Source organism: Ceratotherium simum, unplaced genomic scaffold (assembly GCF_057802395.1).
Source record: "Ceratotherium simum simum isolate JZ-2026a unplaced genomic scaffold, ASM5780239v1 HiC_scaffold_51, whole genome shotgun sequence".
NCBI lineage: Eukaryota > Metazoa > Chordata > Mammalia > Perissodactyla > Rhinocerotidae > Ceratotherium > Ceratotherium simum.
Window position 1 is genome coordinate 90,763 of NW_028261267.1, and position 23,529 is coordinate 114,291.

General features: G+C 34.5%; 1 protein-coding gene across 1 annotated transcript in view; it reads right to left on the reverse strand.

The window, feature by feature from the left end:
• Positions 1-23,529, reverse strand: part of LOC106800088 (complement factor H-like) — a 126,861-nt gene that overhangs the window by 19,123 nt on the left and 84,209 nt on the right. Inside the window, 6 exon segments of the mRNA XM_087428469.1 lie at positions 3,442-3,612; positions 6,049-6,228; positions 6,336-6,518; positions 7,318-7,494; positions 12,748-12,924; positions 14,549-14,731. Coding sequence (XP_087284595.1) covers positions 3,442-3,612; positions 6,049-6,228; positions 6,336-6,518; positions 7,318-7,494; positions 12,748-12,924; positions 14,549-14,731 — 1,071 coding nt within the window.

The following is a 23,529-nucleotide window of genomic DNA, read 5'->3' on the forward strand; positions in this document are numbered from 1 at the left end:
ATGGACATTGAGGGTATTATTCAAGTGAAATAAGTCAGAAGGAGAAGGTCAAATACCATATGATCTCACTCATTAAGTAGTAGATAATAACAACAGACATATAGAGACAGAGATTGGATTGGTGCTTGCCAGAGGGGAAGGGGAGAGGGAGGAGGGTGAAAGGGATAATTAGGCACATGTATGTGGTGATGGATTGTAATTAGTATTTGGGTGGTGAACATGAGAACGTGATGTAATCCATGCAGAAATAGAAGTATAATGATGTACACCTGAAATTTATACAATGTTATAAACCAATGTTACCACAATAAACCAAAAACATAAATAAATAAAAGAAGGAAGGAAACAATAATTCCATGGAAGACAGAAAATAGAGAAAAATGAGAAAGACAAATAGAAAAGAGAAAATTAACAAAGCGAAAAACAGTGAACATTAATAAAGCTAAAAAATAAAAAAGAGGGAAAATTAAGAGTGTTAAAATTAGTTATTTGAAAACATTAATTAGAAAACCCTATCCTTGATTTTTTGAGGACTCTCCATACTGTTTTCCATAGTGGCAGTACCAGTTTGCACTCCCACCAACAGTGTATGAGAGTTCCCCTCTCTCCACATCCTCTCCAACATATGTTGTTTCCTGTCTTGTTAATTATAGCTATTCTGACGGGCGTGAAGTGATATCTCATTGCAGTTTTGATTTGCATTTCCCTGATAGTTAATGATTTTGAACATTTTTTCATGTGTCTGTTGGCCATCTGTGTATCTTCTTTGGAGAAATGTCTGTTCAGGTCTTTTGCCCATTTTTTAATTGGGTTGTTAGTTTTTTTGTTGTTGAGATGCATGATGTAATTAGTTTTTGGGTGGTGAACATGATGTAATCTATGCAGAAATAGAAGTATAATGATGTACACCTGAAATTTATACAATGTTATAAACAAATGTTACTGCAATAAACAAAAATTTAAAACAAACAAACAAAAGAAAACCATAGGAAGAGAGGAACAAATGTCAATATCAAGAATTAAAGAAGCGACATCACCACAGATTTGAAAGAAGTGAAAGGAAAACAGAATATTAGGTAACTAATAGAAACAACTGCAACTATTTCTATTGATGGTAACTATACCCATCAATTTGATAAACTAGATGAAATCGAGATGATTCTTAAAAAATACAACTTCCTTACATTTTAACAGAGATAACATAGAAAATCTGAATAGCCCACTACCTACTAAAGAAATTGAATTCTTCATCAAGAAAGTCTTCCATAAAAGCAAACTAGGCAACAGATGACTTCCCATGTGAATTCTATCAATCATTTAAGGGAAAAAATAATACAATAATAATCTTACACCCGCACTTTCAGAAAACAGAGGAGCAGAGAACACTTCTCAATCTCTTTTATGATGCCACAACATCCCTAAGAGCAACCTGGCAGAGACATTACAAGAAAAAGTAACGACAGATTAGTATCCCTCGTGAACACAGAGGCAAGAACCCTTACAAATATACCAACAAATCAAGTAAACAAAAATATAGAGAGAATAATATGTCACCACCAAGTAGAATTGACTCTAGGAATGAGAGACTTGTTCAACATTCAAAAATTTACATCTCTAATTTCCCATATTAACAGAATTCAGAAAGTCATATCATAATATGCATAAGAAGCATTTAAAAGCATTCAACATTAGTTGATGGTACAACTTCTCACTCAGCTAAGTAGGAATACACGGAAATTCCCTGAATCTGCTAAAGGGCAACTACAAAAATCCTAAAGTGACATTATAATTGTGGTAAAATGTTGACTATCCTCTCGCAGTGGTCAGGAATAAGACAAAGATGTTTGTTCTCATCTCTTCCCTTCAACAATTTACTCGAGGTCTTACTCAGTGCAAGAGGATAAGAAAATAAACAAAAAATCAAAATTAAAATGGACCAGTAGAAATAAAATCTTACATTTTCTATGATACAGTTGCTTACAAAATAATAGCTAGAATGAATAAGGCAACTTAATACGGTTTCAGAGGATAAAGTAAATATACAAAAATCAAGTGCATTTCTTTACACTTACAGCAAAAAAAATGGAAAATGTAAGTTTGAAAAATTGCATTTTTAATATTAAAAACACAAAATAGGAATAAATTTTTTAGAACTTTTTAGAATTTTTTAGAACACAAAACATTACTGGTGAAAATAGCAGCAGAAATAAATAATTGTATAGATATATTATATTTACAGATTAAACACTCAATATGGTTAAGATGTCAATTCTCCCTAATTTATCTTTCATTATACAAGCCATCCCTTTCATTGTACAACCAGATATTCGATAGAACTTGATTAGTATTCCCTGAAATTTCTATGGTAATGAAAAGACCAGAATAACTAAAACAATCTTGAAAAGGAAGACAGTAATTGGAGAATATATATATCAGAATTCAAGACTTATTTTAAAGCTCTAGATATCAAGTCAATATGGCAGGGCTAAGGAGAGATAAATGGAAAAATGGTCTGAGAAGAAAGTCCAGAAATAAATCAACATTTCCATAGTCAATTGATTTTCATTTCAACATTTTTTCCATATGTATTGCTAGAACAACTAGCTATCCATATATAATAAAGAACACCAACCCCTATTTTACACCATCTTCAAAAATTAATGTACGATTGATAATATACCCATATACAAATGCTAAAACTGTACAGGTTCTAGAAGAAAATGTGGAACATGTGTACTGTACTGCCTATAAATATCACTTCTTTTTTTTAAAGAACTAAAAATATGTTAAACTGAAGATAGTAGATTTGTTTTTATATTGGTATGAAACTACTTTCTGTATATTCTAGGCTTGAGGAAATTGGTAAAAATATTGAGGAGAGTGAGTCAAGGTGCCCTACACTTAGAGAACAGAAATACAGATATGAAAAGTGGAAAACTGGAATGAACTCTATTCTAGTCAATCAAAATTAGTGGTGTCAACATGACTCAAAAGTTTTCAAGATTAATATAGATAGACAAGTGATAAGTAGATGACTAGATAGACAGATACATACCAAGATAGACAGATAGACAGACAGGCAGACAGACAGACAGATAGACAGATAGATGGTTGATTGATACATAAGAGTCATAGACAGGCATAGGCAGATGTAGGTGTAATATAAGGAATTAGAAGCAATGGTGTTCTAATAGTAATGAGCACCAGATGTTAGTCTAAAACCACCAAGTTTCTGGGTGGTTTGTTACATAGCTGACTAGTGCACATGATACAAATCATTATGTAGAAACAGTGTTTTGGTTAATATCTGAATTACCTTCCAGCTTGAAACTTATTTGTAACAATAATTAGGTAAAATTTTTAAAAGACAGAAAGATACTACTTTCACAAGTTAAGAAGAAATAGAATAAAATTTTGAAAATATTATAAATAAGAGTTTACCTGTGCAGTTTGCTTCAGGATCCCATTTTCCATTTATACAGACTGAGAGCTTGGATTTTCCTTTGCATTTGTAAGTTATGTTGTCGCCATGATTAAATTCATTGTTGTCTACTGGGTTTATCTCACGCAGCAATATCTTTGGTAACTTACACTTCTCAAGTTCATCTGTTGCTATAAAGTGAAAATGTTTCCTTGAAAAGACCAATTATAAGAATCAAAGCAAATAGTGCAATAAGATAGCCATAGAGTCAATGGTATAATGAAATTAGAATGCACACCTACAAATTCCACCAACAAAGTTATTCCCCATCATATTGCATAAGATGGGCTATTTTGTGTGAACATAAGTCCTGTGTACAGTCTTTGAAATTTCAGAGAAAATATCCATTATTCAGACATTGTGCACTTTGGGGATGGGAAGAGCATAAGAGGATCACTTTTTGGATGATCTATACAGCGAACAGTCATGCCATGACTAAATTTTGTCCCATAGTTGAAATCTGTGCAAATGCTCACATTCATTCGTTTCTTAATCTCAAGCATCTCTACATCATTTTTATTCCACAATCTTAAAGCATTAAAATAACAACAATTATCTGTGGAACTAGAATATATGAAGCTATTAGTTTAAATATATTTTTTCAAGAAAGGTAATGTAATATCATAAGAAAAGTACATTTCAGATGTATTGTATAAAATGTGAATATTTAAGGAGATATTTAAAAAGAGAAAGATAATTGGAATAAGAAATTGGGTGCTTCAAGTCACAGCCTATTTTCTATATATATTCTTAGAATTTTTAAGAAGCTAACTTATACACCAGAACACCCTATATTTCAATAATATAATGCCATAATAGGACATTTTTGCTGGTTTGACTATGAGTTAAATACCGACTATAGAAAAATTTTATATAGTTACATATTTCAAAAATTCAATACAGGCGAGAGTCCTTTTGAATTTTGATAAAATATCAGTGTAGGATTTTGGTAGTATTTGTTAACGGTTTGTTAATGATCAGAGTCAGGTAATGATGAACAGAATAAAAAAAACCCAAGTAACTGGCCAATGAAAAGTAATGATTTTGTACTGCAACCTTGAAAAAACAGTTAAGTAAAGGAGACTAATTCAAGACACAGCAGAGTCTTGAGGAATAGTTCTATTTTTAGGACTGGTCCAGATTGTTGAGGGAGACAACACTAGATATTCCTCCAGAGATGGTAACTGAAGGAAGATCTGTGGTCAAGAGTGGTGGTGGTGGTTGTCACTATGTCCTGTGATTGCTTGGTTTCTGAAAGGATTTCTTTGTTTATTAAGAGAAAGTAAACAACTGAGTGGACTGAACGGCTAGACTAGAGGGAGGTGCAAAATAGACACTGAAAGGAGAAAATTGCAGTAAAGCCTATGACAGCTTGAAGGGGATTATGTGAAGGTGCATATAGGTAGAGAATTCACCTTAGAAAGGAAAACTCTGAGATTAGAAGAGAATATTAAGTGAAGCATATGTTTGGAGTACGTTAGAGTGGAAAGTTGAGAGTTTTCATGCCTAACATTACCATGGCTTTTTCCCCATGGGAAATAAGGTGAGATCATTTGTGGAGATAGAAGAGGACAGAGATGAGGTTTGGTCTTGAAGGACTGGCAATACCTGTGACAGGAATGTGTTTAGAAAGATGTAAGGATTAAGAAGTGACCAAATTTATTGATTCTTTTAACAAAATCCTAATGAATATTTCTATATGTCAGCCAGACTTTTGGGTGTTGAGAATACGTCAGTGATCAAAATAGCTATGAATTCCTGCTCTAATGGAGCAGAGGCTCAGTTCTACCTTCTACTTGGAATAATCAGTGACTAGAAACCTGATGAATAAGTAAGACTGGACATCCAGGGATCCCTTTGAATGTCGGACCCAAGAAAACTCCAGGAAAGAACTCATTCCAAAGGAAAAATGAAAGAGGACTGCAGGATTCTCCCAGTTATGAAAGACTTAGTCATCCAAAGGTTGGGATGATTCACTTACAGAGTGCAGGGCATCAATCAGATTTGTTTCCTGGCCCAAATCCTACTGCCTCCGATGCCTTAGAGGGCTTGTGGCCCACCCACCCTCCAGCACATTAACCTCTTTTGCTGCATTTGAAACAGAATGAGAAATTATCATTGTTAGAAGCTCTGGGATAGGCAAGATTCCTATAGGAGTATAGCAAGTGGGTATTTTCTCAACTCTTTTTCCTTGTTTTCCAGGGTCTAAAAGAAAGTGCCACAGAAAAACAAAAATGGTATTTGTGCAAGTATAGTTATATTTTCCTGGTAATTACTACTCGTACTTTAATCATATAAATATCTTTAAGCAAAATGTAGCTTCACACTAATAAAGATACACAATGTTAATATCAGAGACAAAAAGATTCATGAAATTCTATTGCTAATTTATATTTGTCCTCTGTACACACAACGAATTATCAACAACAAACATTTGGATTCATTGTAATTTAAGACCTGACATTTTCAAGAATATCTCTCAGTTTCAAAAATATGGTTGTGAATACTGTTTTTACAACAAAAATATTAACTTCTATTAAATGTCAATTTGAGAAGTGTATTCTCACCGATGCACTGAGGAAGTTGGGTCCAGGTTCCACGAAGACACATAACCGATCTGTGTCCAATCATTGTAAATGCTTCTCTGCAGTTGAACTCTACTGAATCTCCATGGTGATAGGGAGGGGCAGAAGGCTGGACATCGCCGTGATCAAGCTCAGGTACATCTCCACAGGTACTCTCCTCCTCTGTGAATTTTCACAAAAATGTGTTTATCTTGAAGATATAATTTATGTGTGTATGTGAAAACAAAAAGTTGATTTAAGTTTAAACATTAATATTTTTTATACATTACCAATACACACAGGCAAGGTTGTCCATTTTCCATCAACACACTGAATTTTGTTAGAACCCTTCAACAGAAATCTAGGATTGCAAACACATTCCACCTCTTCGCTGTGTCCATATTCCTCTTTCTGTGTTTCTTTAACTTCTCCATTGGGGAGTGGAGGGGGTGGACCACATGGCTGTACATGCTCTAGAGTAGAAATACTGTGTAATTAATGCTTAAATTGTCTATTTTTCAACTTAAAATTCCAGTAAAATGGAAAGAGGTTTTTCCTTAATTTACTTATTATTTCTTATATAATTTATTAGAGCATCCTTAAACAATGACCAAACAATGGAGTTTACACCAGATTCTTGTTTCCCAGGTCTATTACTTATACGATTGAACTAGCATATTGGAATTATATTTAAAACCAGAAAATAGGTTCAATAATCTAGATGTTGTAAAAGTGTATGCAAACCAGTTAATAAATATGGTTGTGTAAATTATAACAATATCCATATTCCACAGAAACATTTTATGAAAACTTTCTGAAAAAATACCACCATTTGGGGCAAGCATTTGACCAACATATTTCAGCTTTCATTAAACCATACACGAGATTGAATTTACTAGAAGCTCTTTGAATATTCTTTAGACATAGTCAACGAAACTTGTTGTCAGGGTCACGCTATCTAAAATGTCCAATATTAATGGTGGAATTGTAGGCAAAAGGAAAAGTAACAGAAGAAATCCCTCCAGTGTCAGACACCATGTATGTATCTATGGAGACTTCCACTACATATGACAAGAAACAACTGGAGATTAATTTCCCTAAGAAGGAAATCTGAAGTGTCTTCTATGGAACACATGTCCTTCACAGGTATACCTCTGGCTTAATGCATTAGATTATAGACACATTGGAAACAAACAGAAAATTAAGAGAGGAGAAAAAGTTGATATCCAATATTCCAATTCTTGTTTCAGCAATTGCGAGACATATATTCACCTTTACATATTGGAAAATCAGGGGACCATCCAAAGTGGTAGCACTGAATTGAATCTGCTCCAACTCTTGTACGTCTTTGTCTGCAGGAGAATTTCAGTACATCTCCAACTTTGTAAGTGTTTCTCCTGGGGTCAACATTTAATAAGCCGTCTATTTGGGGAATACTGCATTCTCTTTCTATAAAGAAGGTCAAATAATTTAATCAGAATATATAATCTTTGCCAAAGTAAATTTTATGTATGTCATGTAAAAATGAGGAGCTAGGAACTGCATATACAGAGGGGCACTAGACAAAATCCTCTTCCTTGAGAAATGCTACATGTTAGGTTTTATACACCCTCTAAATCCATATGAGACTCTTTGAGCAATATTACGGTATTGAACAGCAATATTTGTACCCAGAAAATTTATTTGTAAAGTCAACTTGCTTATACTAGATCTGATTTTATCACTGACATTTATAAAATTTAATTTTACATTTTCTGTACTCTCAAAACATAAAAGTACTCTCCCACGTTAAAAAAATTATCGCTGGGCAGGCCCAGTGGATTAGCAGTTAAATGTGCGTGCTCCGCTACTGGCGGCCTGGGTTCGGATCCCAGGCCCGCATTGACGCACTGCTTCTCCGGCCATGCTGAGGCCTAGTCCCACATGCAGCGGCTGGAGGGATGTGCAGCTATGACATACAACTATCTACTGGGGCTTTGGGGGGAACAAAAAGAGGGGGAGGATTGGCAATAGATGTTAGATCAGAGCCGGTCTCCCTCAGCAATAAAAGGAGGATTGGCATGGATATTAGCTCAGGGCTGATCTTCCTCAGAAAAAAAAAAAAAAAAAGTTGATATTGGACATAAAGAGAGAAAAACACTAAAAAAAAAACTAATGCTACAATTCTTAAATTGCACACCTAAAAGCCACTGGTAATTTTGTTTAAAGTAATTTGAGAACCAGAACACACAAAAGAGGCATTTCTAATGCATTTTAATTATACGAACATTAAAAACTGCTTAATTAATATTCTGTATGTTCAGAAATCAAATTGAAACTTGAAACAAAATGAAAAAACACATTCGAGGCCGCATAGCTGGGTGTATTCTATGTATTATGAATATTTCTATAATATACAAATATCTATTCTTATTAAACCTATAATTTATACTAGCTACTAATAAATTGTTAATTATTCTGATTCAAATAAGAAATGTGTAAAATATCCCTTAAAACTTGTGAAGTATGTGACATTGCTAACTATTACGAAAAATGCATTTTTCTTATTTAGAAATTTTCCATCTTGCAAATTAATTAATAAAATTAAAAATTAATGTAAAAATTAGAGTCATACTAAAAAGAAATTTTTTACTAACTAAAACTTATAAAATTAGACATGTTAACATTTTTAAAACTAATGCCACAAAAAGAACTCAATAAATTTGCTTTTGTTTTTGTTTTAATGTTGAGTCTTCAAGTTGAGTTGAGAAGGTAACACTTAACAAAAACCACTTGGATTCCTCTCCTAAAATTCTATTCCAATCTTCTACATAACAATTCTTTTATTTGTATGTGTCTTTGTTTGTATATTATCTGCTCATTTTACATAAATTATCCGTCTCATCACATTATGAAAAACACTGCCTTAACAACAACAACAACAGAGCTTGGCTGTTGACTATTTTATAACTGTTATATTTATATAAAGAAAATGACTTAAGAAATGTGATTTAAAGACTTGAATGGGCATACTCTGAATTAGAGATATTTGTCTTTTTTGAAATTCAAAATCCTAAATTCTAGCACTGATGCTTGCAAACGTGAGTATGAATTTTTTGCTCTGAAGTGTACATTTATTTCAGATTGCTGTAAACAGTGTTGGGCTTAAGTGGCTTATGACAGCAACAATTATTTGGAAATCCCTCCTCAAAGGAAAGAACACCCAGGATATTTGAAATAAACTCAGATATCAGCCAATCTGGTTGCACTTTTCTGCTACATGTTTGAGGGAAGTTATTTGAAAAGACTACTAAACTGTCATTTGTTCATTTGATATTTGGAGGCCTACACCGTGCTGGCAAATTCCGAGCAATGTGTTCACAAGGTCATAAGTTTTTATAAAATTTGCAATAGAAAGCCATGTTGGCCACATCAGTTTCCACTGCTGTCTCTGTCACTCCAACTTCTTCTCCTTCATGTTTCCTGTCATGTGGTGACGTTGCAAAGACCATGGGAATTATATAGTCATGATTTTGCATTCTTTTTTGAAGAAGGCCCCTCAAAATGTAAAAGCTTCTGGCTTCATAAAACCTGGATCTGCCTCTAATCCCGGAAAAGAAATTCATGATCATCTTGAAAGCTTTCCACTTTACTTAGAATAAAATCCAAACTCTTTATGATCCATCCTTTGCCTGCACTTCCAATGTCATCTTATATCTCTCCCCCCCTCTCAATACAGACTCCAGGCTTTATGATCTTTGAATTGTTTAAATAGCTCAAGTTCTTTGCTGCCTCAGCTGTGGACAGACCCCTATCTCTATCCTGAATGGCTGTCACCCTTTCTTTGCATAGATGCCTTCCTATATAAAGTAGATCCATCCATCCTCTCCTATTTTCAAAGTTCTTGGATTCTTTTGTTTCTTTGAACATAGTCATATATCAAATATATTTAAAACATTTTTATCATATGTTCATTATTTGCCTTAATTCATTGGTTTTTTCATACTGGAATGAAAGGTCTCAAAAGGCAGACCCATGTTTGCATTTTTCACCATTTTCTCCTAGCCTATTTCTAGCCCAGGATAGGTGTTTGCTGTCAGCGTGAATCAAATCACTGGGATCAAGACACTGCTAAGCAAGTCTACCTCAGCTCTATAATGAGCTCACTGTGTGTCTCTCACAAGTCTCTATTTGAAACCTTTGCTACTCTACCTAGTGTGCCCTCTCCTCCTTTCCCCATGCACCACTCAATCTCAGATGACTTTTTCTCGTATTTCAAAGGAAAATAGAAACCATCAGCTCCTGCTTCTTCCCAGCATTACATTTACATTATATTTACATTTTCCTTCCTTCCCCCTGTAAAAAGTTGGAAGTAGCCCCATCCCTGCCTAACCCTATTACTTCCACAGGAGCTCTGGTTCCCTTTCTCTCCCACCTTCACAGGGAACTATCCGCCTCATGTATTCCATGTCTCCCTGCTTCCCTCTCTACTGCATCCTCATCAGCATTCAGTCCACTCTCATGTCTCCCATCTTTAAAAAAAAATACTCCCTTGGGCTGGCCCGGTGGGGTAGTGGTTAAGTTCGTGCACTCTGCTTCAGCAGCCCAGGATTCGCAGGTTGCAGACCTACACACCGCTCATCAAGCCATGCTGCATGGTGTCCCCGATATAAAGTAGAGGAACATTGGCACAAATGTTAGCTCAAGGTCAATCTTCCTCAGCAAAAAAAGAAACAACAATACTCCCTTGAGTGTATAATTTCCTCTAGCAATATTCTGAATTTCCTATTCTGTGGCACAGTCAACCTTCCTGAAAGAATTTTGCCCACTTGCTGTATGAAATTTCTTACTAATCATGTTTCTTCAGTAAATTCTATTTAGGTTCTGCCTCATGTACTCCATCCAAAATTGTTTTTGCTACACTTATTATTGGCCTTGATGTAGCCAAATCCACCACATTTTTACAGTCTCCTAACTGGACATATCTACTGAATTAGAGATATTCACCACTCAATTTATCATAATAATGTAAGTAGATTATAATTCATTAGGTTTAGTTTTTGACAGATACTGTGGCAAGAGCTTTATAAGGATAATTTAGTCTAGTAATCAAAAAAATCCTTTGAAATATTATGACAATTGTAAATATTAAGACACTTTTCAGATAAGGAAGAGTGAAGAGATGTTCAAATAGGCGTGGTTGCTGACCTAAGATACATGCTTAGCGAGTGGTGGAGCGGGAAGTAGAACCCGGCCAGTCTGACTCCACACGCTTCACTACTAACCACTCCGTCTCTTTCCTTTGCCTTCAGTCATTTCTTCTCCTCACGTCTGTGACAGCGTTCACTAGTACAGGTTTTCTTCTGAGTCTCTGGGTCCTCCTTTTTTCTATCTACTTTGCCTTCTCTTCCTCTTCCCTGTGACACCTAAATGTTGGGAAGCTGCAGGGCTGAGTCCTGAGCTCTCTTTTCCTTTCATTCTTTATTCTTTTGCAATGTGATATCATCATTTACATGGTGATAATCCCACATTTATATCTCTTGCCTAGACCTACACATCTAACTCTGTAGTTTACATATCTGATTTTGATTGTCCATGGGCAGCTCAACCATAATGTGTCCAAGTCAAAAGTTGGGATGTTCCTTCCAAAGTGCTCTCTCTCCTTCCAGAACCACTTCACCAAAAGACGTTGCCATTTACCTGCCTGCTCAAAAAAATAAAGTCAAATAAACATGTGAGTCCCTTGACCACTTAATCTTTTTCATACCCAACATTTCAACACATTACCTATGTTTCTACCACCAAAACATATCCCAAATCTTTCCTCTGCTCTGCATCTCTCAGCCATCACCCTATCCCAATCCCCACCCTTTCTCACCCACATGGACTCCTGAATCTTCTCTTGTTCATCACAAGCACAGCATAAAGAAAAAGAAAACCTTCAAAAGTCCAAAGAAATTTATATTGTTCCTTTCCTTAAAACTCCTTCATGGCTTTTCATCAATCATAAAATTAATACAGATGCTAACATGCCCTGAAATAACCTGGACAATCTTTCCTTTGTCACCTCTCCAGCCTCAGCTCATAAAATTCTCCCACATCCTGAGTAGAGTCAACTCACCCTGATATTTCCCAAATATTGTTTTGTTTTCAATGCTTTGCACATACTGTTCCTTTGGCCTGGAACACTCTACATCCACTCGGTTTTCTATAGATTCAAACCCTATTTCCAACCATGGAAAACAGACCGCTGATTGGCAAATATAAAAGAAATTCCTGTAACAGTTCACGGGACTTTTCAAAGTCAGAAAATAAAAGTTCTTTTCAGCACCTGCAGAAATTAACACTCATGGTGGGACGGGTAAGACTGAACCAGAAGCAATATACCTGAGTAATTTCTACGTAACTGTAATTTTGGTAATGAGTGCCCTGTTTTAAATAATATGAAAGTTTGCATTTGGAATAACAACAACAATTATACTTTAATCACAAATCTATGATACATATGGCCCATGGGAAACATTAAAGCATGGTGTTAAAGGTAGATTATTATCTCTGGGCTTCAAAACAACCTCTGCTCCCAGTTTTTAATAAATCAGAAGGTGACACCTTGATTTTAATCATTGTTCCTTCAAAACGAATCTTGATAATTCAAATTTTTCACAAATTAATGTTAATTTTGTTCATCTTGAACAAAAGCATACCTGTAAAAACAATTCTTACCATAACATGTGGGTGTATCAGACCAACCATCGTTACCACAAATTATGGAACCTGTGGTGCGTCCATCTCTGCTCTCATAGCCATCACGGCACACGTAGTCCAACGTGTCATTGAGCTTAAACTGTGTTCTACCACTTTTGGCTCTGGCCTTCTCAAATAGTGGCATATCACAAGATTCTAATGCATAATAGAATGGAAGATTTCATTTCTAATATTATTAAATGAACAATCTGAACGAGTATGTCCCATACCAATGGGAAATAAAAGACTCTATCAATTAGTATGTGCTGATAAATTAAATATCATATGGAAATAATCCGAGAATGCCAGTGATAAATCTTTGTCCTGAAATTCTTACTCTAAAAAGAGTTTCTACGTAGCATTTTTCTCATCACTTATACTCTCTGAAAAATTTATTTTAAGAATATTTTTCTCAATTCAATTATACTCATGTTTTTATCCCATATTAGTAAGAAAAAAGGCCAGTACATTTTTTAGAAAAGCAAAATAGCATTTTTTGAATTAAGATGCCCAACTTATTAGCAGTCATGACATATATGCCAGAGAAAATAGATTAGTTGAAATAAAAGATTAATTTTCAACAACGCAAGTAAATTTTTTAAATTTCTATAAAACTCTGCCTTAAAACATTCTACTTTTAAAGCACACATGCTGATATTGCTTTCCCAAATAATTTCCTAAATGCTTTGTGTTCTTTTATACTTATCAAGATTGAATGTAGAGACAATTCTATTGCTTATAATTAGTTATAAGAAAGTAAATTGTTAAAAAATAGTTTCAGTTTTCACTAACATTATACTAGAGTGCTGTTAATAAAGGTTTAAATAATTTATTTCAAATTTTATAATGTGTTATGAAACCAGCTAGCTTAAGATTTAAAAAAAGATAGCAAAACTAAAAACATCCTAGTAAAAATTTATTTAATAGAGATATTTTCTCTTCCATAATAAGAGTGTTATAATGGATAGCTCATCACAATTTAGTATAAATTGAGTTTGATATGGAGGCAACTTTTCATGTTTTCTTTGCCTAGTGCCCATAGTAGGCAAAGAGATTTAATAAAGATGAAATGAAAACAGCAAAAATGGATATTTTAAATATCCTTTTCACTTAAACTAAATATGTTAAATATCATTTCAAAAAATGTTATTGTATGGATTTAGGATAATAAGATAAACTGAGCAAATTGTTCTTAGAAAATCTTCATAAACATCTAGGTAATGGGACAGGGAAATCTTTCAACACAGAAAAATTTGGTACCATCTAGAAGTGTTTCTCAGTCTCCACTAATTAGATGTTTAGGAAGATTTTCTAAGGGAGAGGATTTTTCAGAAGTGGATCTATCCTGCAGTATAAAACAAGTAAATTATAAATAGTCTAAGATTATGCATTATGAACCTATGACTTTGCTTAAAAAAATAACTATCCTGTCTAGCAGCAAGGACTGAGACGTGAAAGTCTGATCACCTTAAAGCAGGTACAACAGGTACAAAGGTCTCAGCTAATAATAAATGAGTTTACACCAGAATACACATAAGGCTTCCTAAGTAGTTTTGAAATCACAGGAGGTCTTAAAGAGGGAACACTTGAACTGAAAGATGCACTGATATTATACCCCACCAGTAATTAATCTTAAAAGGCAAAATAACATATATTCTCCTCAAAGTTTTTTTATTTGTCTTTTCAAGTGGCACCCTCTCAGACCCCCAAAAAAGAATTAAAGTAAACTTTTGTACAACGATCATCGGGATGAAGAATAATAACATAGTCCATTACTTACTAATGCACGTGGGCTGAGCTGACCATCCACTTTGCAGACATGTAATTGATCCTGATGCTTTACCACCTGCTGTTACATATCCTGGTTTACACTTATATCGTGCTCGTTTATTTAAGGGATATGTAAAGTCAGATTCAGAAATAAATCCATTCTCAATTTCTATATCTGATTTTGAACATGTTTCTAAAAGGGAGAAAGCATAAGGAAAAGACAAGTATATGTCATTTGTAAATGATAACCTGGAAAAATCCTAATCATCCAAGTTCTTGTGCAGGGAAAATAGGCTATGAGTTTCCAAAGATATTAAATCAAGATAATTTATTCAAATTTGAGGGAACAAAACAAGATTTAAAATACTCAGAATCTCTTCTGAGAAATTATTAGAAATCTGTTGGTCTAATGAATCTAGATCCTACAGTATACCAGAGCTCTTCTAGTAATGGGTCCTTTCCTGGACTTGTGTTCAATATTGCCTAATTTGGATCTTTTAAGGAACCCCAGAACTCAGTTAACCAGTTGGGGTATCTCAGATCAGATGATGATCTCAGAGGATCTTCCACCACAGCAACAACAACCTTTGGCTCTGAGATTTTGAAATGTTGATCATCATAACTGGGTGCTTAAAACTATATGGATATAAGGAGTTCAATGAAGATGACAAAGATCAACACATTTATTGATCTTCTTAGGCCAAAATGATGATTCCTCAAGTTATGTACAAGTTCACTTGAAACAGTAAAAGTAGACTTTTGTCCTTTACTACGTCTCTGCACAGGACTCAGCTTCATTTATTCAATAACCCATGGATAAAGAAGACAGCAAAAGAGAAAACATTAAGTACTTTTAACTGAATGATAATAAAAAGATGTTAAATAAAATTTTGTGAATTGACACTAAGGTAGTGCTGAGAGGGAAATTTTACCATTAAATAGCTATATTAGAAAAGAAAAAAGACTGAAAATCAAGAATTGTTTCCACTTTAAGAAATTAAAAAAGAAAAGCAAACAAAACCCAATATAAGTATAAATTTAAAAAAAATAGAGAAAAGTTAGTAAGATGGTGGAATAGGATGGCTCTCTCTCCTCCCCACACACAAACCGAATTAACAGCTGCAGGTGTATCAATTCCCTTTATTAGAAATACAAATCTGGTGGAGAGATTCCTGCAGACAAGGCAAGTGAGAAAACGGTAAGTGGTAGGAGAAACTGCAATACAGTCTCATCATAAATCCCACCCCTGGCACAGCACCATCCAGCTGGGAAGGAATGCCCAACTCACAGCTTCTCCTTGAGGAACAAATGGTTGGAACCCTATATCTTGTGTCCCAAGTTTCCAACTGCTACTCCAGGATCTGGCTTCTAAGTCGCCTGACTGGGAGGTAAAGGGCCCAGCATATGCTATTCTCCTGGGGACTACAGAGGACCAAGTGTCAGTTATGAGTGGGTGTGCGAGCACTTCTCACAGTTCAGCCCCCAGCCGAGTGCAGAGTGAGCAGATCATAAAGCCCAGCTCCCAGTTCTCCATTGAAGGAGTTAGATCACGCATCTAGACCCTCGTCTTTTCCAGCTGCTGCCTGAAGAACTGTCTTCTAATTAACCTGTCTCTGAGAGCTGACGAAGACCACAATTGGCTAGATGCCTAGGGGCTCCAGAGAACAAAATAATGGCTTGAGAGAGCATGCGGTTTGAAGGAGTGTGCATGCATTGCCAGAACTCCTCTCCCCACCTCAGTGCAGAGTGAGTGAAATGAGAAACTCCAGCTCCCAGCCTCACCCTGAGTAGAGAATGAACTGGACCACACATCTAGAACCTCAAATTTTCTGGCTGCTCCTTAAGGGCCTGGCTTCTATCTTGCCTATCTCAGGACACTGATGAGACTTGGCTTACTCTAGACTCCTGGGGAATGCTAAACACAAAGACCACAGGTTGGATGAGCAAACAGTTTTGAGAAGCACCCAGAATCTCTGTCTGGGCCAATGATGATAGATTCTTCTACAATCAGGAGGAAGACAAGTGTGCCCACTAGCACCATTTTTGTTCAATATGTACTGGAGGTCCTAGCCAGAGCAATTAGCCAACAAATAGAGGTGAAAGGGGTAAATGGGCAAAAATCTACGGTGACAGATGGCAACTAGACTTTTGGTGGTGAACACGAGGTAGTCTATACAGAAATTATAATATAATAATATACATCTGAAATTTATATCATGTAATAAACCAATCTTACCTCAATAAGAAATTTAAACATTAACAAAATTAAAAATTTTAAAAAGAAATAAAAGCCATCCGAATTAGGAAGGAAGAAATAAAATTATCCCCCTATGTAGATGACATGATCTTATACGTAGAAAACCCTACAGATTGAACAAAGCTGTTAGAACCAGTAAACAACTTCAACAAGTTGTTTACTTGTTGAAGGAAGTAAACAGGAAAAAAAATCAACATATAAAAATTAGAAACATTTCTACACACTAACAACAAACTATCTGAAAAGGAAATTAACAAAACAATCACATTTACATTGACAACAGAAAGAATGTAATGCTTAGGAATAAACTTAACCAAATAAGTGAACAACTTGTACACTGAAAATTATAATACATGAATGAAGGAAATTAAAGAAGACAGATAAACAGAAAGGCATCCAGTGTTCATGGATTGGAGTCTTCAACATTGTTAAATGTCCATACTACCCTAAGGGACCTACAGATTCAATACAATCCTACTCAAAATCCCCATGGCATTCTTTACAGAAATGGGAAAAACAATCCTAAAATTAATAGGTAACTACGAAATATCCTGAATGGCCAAAGCAATCTTGAGCAAGAACAAAGCTGAGGATATCACACTTCCTCATTTCAAAATATATTACAAAGCTACAATAATCAAAACAGTATGTTATTGGCATAAAAACAGACAAATAGATCAATGGAAAAGGACAGAGAATCCAGAAATAAATCCACACATATACAGTCAACAGATCTTCATCAAGCATGCCAAGAACACACCCTGGGGAAAGGATGGTACCTTCAACAAATAGTGTTAAGAAAACTGGATACCCACATACAGAAGAATAAAATTGGGCCCTTATCTGATACCATATACAAAAATCAACTCAAAATTACTGTACTGCTGTCAATTTCTCCTCTTCAAACCTGTCAATGTTTGCTTTATATGATTAGGTGTTCAAATGTGAGGTGCACATATGTTTAAAATTGTTACATCTTCCTGTTGAATTGACTTTTTTATCATCATATAATGACCTTTGTCGCTAGAGACAGTTTGGGACAAAGTTAAAATTTTTGATATAACGATAGCTATGCCTGCATTCTTTTGGTTGTAATTTGCATGAAATATTTTTCTCCATACCTTCACTTTTATTCTACTTGTCTCTTTAAGACTAAAGTGAGTCTTTTATAGATAATATATCATTTGTTTTCTGTTTTTTTAATCATTCAGGTACTCTATTCCTTTTAATACTTGAACTTAATCTAGTTACATTTAAAGTAATTATTGATAGGTGAAGATTTACTTTTGACATTTCGGTACTTGTTTTCTGTTTTGCAATAGTTTTTTCAATCTCTTCCCTTTTGATGTCCTCCTTTGTTATTTGATTATGTTTTGTAGTTATTTGCTTTGACACTTTTCTCCTTATCTTTTGTATGTCTATTACAGTTTGCCTCCCTAGCTTTTTAGAAAAATAATTGACAAAATGGTATATATGTAAAGTGTACAATGAGATGATTTGGTACACATATACATTGTGAAATGATTCTAAAAAGCAAGTTAATTAACACATATATCACCTCATATAGGTATCATTTTGTTGTTGTTGGAATGCTTAAGATCTATAGTCTTACCAAATTTCAAGTATATATACATTATAACTAATTATAGTCATCAAGCTGTGCATTAGATCTCCAGAATTATTCATCTAATAACTGAAGTCTTACACCCTTGGATCAGCATCTCCCAATTTTCCCCACTCCCCAGCCCCTGGTAACTACCATTCTACTCTCTGTATCTATGAACCTGACTTTTTCTTCTTCTTGCTTCTTTTTTGGTTCTGCATATCAGATTTATCAAGAAGTATTTGTCTTTCTCTGGCTTATTACACTTAATATAACGTCCTCTATGTTTATCCATGTTGTTGTAAATGGCAGGATTTCCTTCTTTCTCATGGTTGGGTAATATTCCATTGTACATATACATACCACATCTTCCTTATCTATTCATCCATCCATGGACACTTGGATGTTTCAATAGTTTGGCTGTTGTGAATAATGCTGCAGTGAATATGGGGGTGAAGATATCTCTTCCAGATACTGATTTCATTTCCTTCAGAAACATAGCCCAAAGAGAGATCATATGACAGTTAACTTTCTGAGGAAATTCCATGCTGTTTTCCACATAGCTGTAACAAATTACCTCCCCACCAAAAATGTACAAGTGTTCCCTTTTCTCCACATCTTCACCAGCACGTTTTATCCCTTGTCTTTTGGATAAAAGCCATTCTAACAAATATGCGGAGATAGCTCCTTGAGATTTTGATTTGCATGTACATGATGATGAGTGATTTTGAGTAATTTTTCATGTACTGGTTTGCTATTTACATGCATTCTTCAGAAAAACATCTATTCAGATCCTTTGCCCATTTTTTAATTGGATTGGTTGTTTATTTTGCTATGGAATTGTATAAGTTCCCTATAATATTTTTTTATTAACCCCTTATCTGATATATGGTTTGCAAATATTTTCTCCAATTCCACAGGTTGCTTTTTCATTTTGTTGATTTGCTGAGCAGAAGCATTTTAGTTTGATGTAGTCCTATTTATTTATTTTAGCTTTTATTGCCTGTGCTTTTGGAGTCATATGAAAAAAACATCGTTGCCTAGACCAATGTCAAGAAGATATTTTGTTATGTTTTCTTCTAGGAATTTTATGGTTTCAAGTCTTAGATTTAAGTCTTTAATCCATTTAGAGTAATTTTCCTCAGTGATTTAATACAGGGGTCTCATTTCATTCCTTTGGTTGTGGATATCCAGACTTTCAAACACCGTCTACTGAAGACATTCCTTTCCCCATTGTTTATTCTTAGCTCCTTCTCAAATATTAGTTAACTCTATATGCATGGGTTTATTTATGGGCTCCTGATTCCGTTCTATTGATCTGTGTGTCTGTATCATATAGTTTTCATTATTATCACTTTGTAATATAGTATGAAATCAGGAAGTGTGGTGTTTCTAGCTTTGTTCTTCTCTCTCAGGATTGCTTTGGCTATTCGGGGTTCCTTTGTGGTTCCACAAGAATTTTAGGATTATTTTTTATCTTTCTGTGAAAAATGTCAGTGGGATGTTGATGGATTGCTTTATATCTGTATGTCACTTTGGGTAGTATGGACATTTTAACAATATTAATGCTTTCAATCCATGAACATGGGATATCTTTCCATTTCTTCATGTCTTCTTCAATTTATTTCAACTATGTGGTATAGTTTTTAGGTTACAAGTCTTTCACCTCCCTGGTTAAATTTATTCCTAGATATTTTCTTATTTTTGATGCTATTGTAAATCGTTGTTGTTTTAATTTCTCTTTCTGATAGGTCATTGTTCATGTATAGATGAAAATGATTTTCATATGTTTATTTTGTGTCCTGTGGCTTTAATGAATTCTTTTATTAAATCTAAGAGTTTTTTGGTGGAGTCTTTAGGGTCTTCTATGTATAAGATCATGTCAGCTGCAAACAGAGAACATTTTACCTCTTTATTTCCTGATTGGATGCATTTTACGTCCTTTCCTTGCCTAATTGTTTTGGCTGGGACGTCCCGTACTATGCTGAAGAGAAATGGTGAGAGTGGACACCCTGTTTTTTTCCTGATCCTTGAGACAAAGCTTTCACCATTTCATTGTTGAGTATGATGTTAGTTGTGGGCTTCTCATGCCTGATATTTATTATGTTGAGGTAAGTTCCTGCAGTGCCTAATTTGTTGAGAGTAATTTTTTTTTTTTTTTTTTTGCTGAGGAATATTCACCCTGAACTAACCTTTGTGCCAATCTTCCTTGTTTTTTGCTTGAGGAAGATTAGCCCTGAGGTAACATATGTGCCAATCTTCCTCTATTTTGTATTGGGTCGCTGCCATAGCATGGCTGACAAGTAGTGTAGGTCTGAGCCTGGAATCCATCCCCATGAACCCATAGGCTGAAGCAGAACCTGCCAGAATTAACCACTACTCCATGGGACCAGCCCTAATAGTATTTTTTTTAAATCATAAACGGATGCTGAAATTTGTCAAATGCATTTTTGGCATCCGTTGAGATTATCATATGATTTTTACCCTTCATATTGTTAATGTGGTGTGTCAGTTTTACTGATTTGCTTCTGCTGAACCATGCTTGAATCCCATGGATAAAACCAACTTCATCATGGTGTGTTCTCTTAATGTGCTGTTGAATTCAGTTTGCTAATATTTTGTTGAGCATTTTTGCATCTATGTTTATCAGTGATATTGGCTTATAATTTTCTTTTCTAGTAGTGTTCATGTCTGGCTTTGGTATTAAGGTAATGCTGACCTCATAAAATGATTTTAGAAGTGTTCTCTCCTATCCTCAATTATTTAAAATGGTTTGAGAAAGATTGGCATTAATTCTTCTTTAAAGGTTTGGTAGAATTCACCACTGAAAACCTCTGGTCCTGGGCTTTTCTCTGTAGGAATGTTTTTGATCACTGTTAAATCTCATATTCCTTGTCATTGGTCCATTCAGGTTTTCTATTTCTTTATGATTCAGTCTTGGTAAGTTCTATGTTTCTCTGAACTTATCCATTTCTTCCAGGTTATCCAATTTGTTCGTGATATAATTGTAGAATTGTGTCTATAATCTTTTGTATTTCTGTGGCACCAGTTGTAATGTCTTTAATTTTATTTCTGATTTTATTTATTTGAATGTCTCTTTTTTTCTCTAATCAACCTTAGGTTCATCAATTTTGATTTTCTTTTTTAAAATGGTAGGTCTTAGTTTTGTTGATTTTTTATATACATTATTTTCTAGTCTCTATTTCATGTATTTCTACTCTGATATTGTTTATTTTCTTCATTCTGTTGACTGTGGGCTTACTTAGTTCTTTTACTCGTTTTTGAGGTATAAAGTTGGATTTTTTTTTTTGAGATCTTTCTTTTCTCTTAATGTAGGTATTTATCACTATAAACACTTCTCCCAGAACTACTTTCACAGCTCTTTGGTATGTTGTGGTTTTTTGCTGTATCTTTTAAGATATATTCTGTCTTCTTTGACTCATTCTTTTATCAGGAGTGAGTTGTTTAATTTGCACTTATTTGTGAATTTACCAGTTTTCCTTCTGTTGTTGATATTTGCTTTCATACCACTGTAGTCAGAGAAGATATTCGGTATGATTTTAAACTTCTTAAAAATTTTAAGAATTGTTTTGTGACCTACTATCTTATCTATCCTGGAGAATGTGCCGTGTGCACTTCAGAAAATATACATTCTGCTGCTGTTTGATGGAAAGTTCTATATATGTCTGTTAGGTCCATTTGGTCAAAAGTACATTTCAAGTTCAACATTTCCTTATTGAATTACTCGGTGGATGATCCATCCATTGTTAAAAGTGCTGTATTGACGTCTCCTACTATTATCATATTTCTATTTCTATCGTATTCTATTTCTGTATCTATCATATATCTCTTTCTCCTTTCGGATATGTTAGTACTTGTTCAATATATTTAGGTGCTCCAATGTCGAATGCACATATATTTACAATTGTTATGGCCTCTTGATGATTTGGCCCCTCCATCACTGTATAGTGACTTCTTTGTCTCTTGTTACTATTTGACTTAAAGTTTATTTGTCCAGTATAAGTTTAGCTACACCTGGGTTCTTTCAGTTTCCATTTCCATAGAGTGTCTTATTCCATCCCTTTACTTTCAGCCTATGTGTGTCCTCAAAGCTACAGCGAGTCTTGCCTAGTTGAGTCTTTTATTTTTCGATCCAGTCAGCCTTCTGTGTGTGTCTTTTGATTGGATAATTCAATTCATTTACATTCAGAGTAATCATTGATAGGTAAGGACTTAGCAATGCAATTTAATTAATTGTTGTCTAAGTGCTTCATAGTTCCATTGTTTCTTTCTCATTCTCTTGCTGCCTTCGCTTGAGAATTGACGATTTTCCATAGTGCTATACCTTGATTTCTTTTTCTATCTTTTCTGAACGTACTATAGGTTTTGCTTTATGGTTACCATGTAACTTACATACAATATCATAGCTATAAAAATCTAGTTTAAGTTGATAACAAATTCACTTTGTTTGCACACACGAACTATACCCTCTGATTCCCCTCCACACATTTTATGGTACTGTGTCACAATTTACATATTTTTCTATGGAGTATCCATTAACAAATTATTGTAGCTATAACTATTTTTAAAACTTCTGTCCTTTGATCATTATATATGAATTAAGTGACTTTTACACCAACATATTAAAGAATTCAAGTATTCTAAATTTAACAATATATTTACCTTTCCAGTATGTTGTATACATTTATATGTTCTCATGTTAGAAATTAATGTCCTTACATTTCAACTTGAAGAATTGCTTTTAGCATTTCTTGTAAGGTAGGTCTAGTGTTCAGGAATTCCCTCAACCTTGATTTGTCTGGTAAAGTCTTTACTGCTCCTTCATTTCTGTAAGGCAGCTTTGCTGAGTAAAATATTCTTGGTTGAAAGTTTTTTCTTTGTTTCATCACTTTGAATATATCATCCCACTCTCCCCTCCATCAAGTTTTCTGTTGATAAATCTCCTGATACCCTTATGGGGGTTCCGTGAATGTGAGGTATTTTTGCTCTTGCTTCTTTCAAAATTCTCTCTGTCTCTGGTTTCAGCCATTTTTATTATAATGTGTATTGTAAAAGATTTTTGTCTTGAATATGTTTGGGGTCTCGTGAGCTTCTTCATTTTGATAATCCA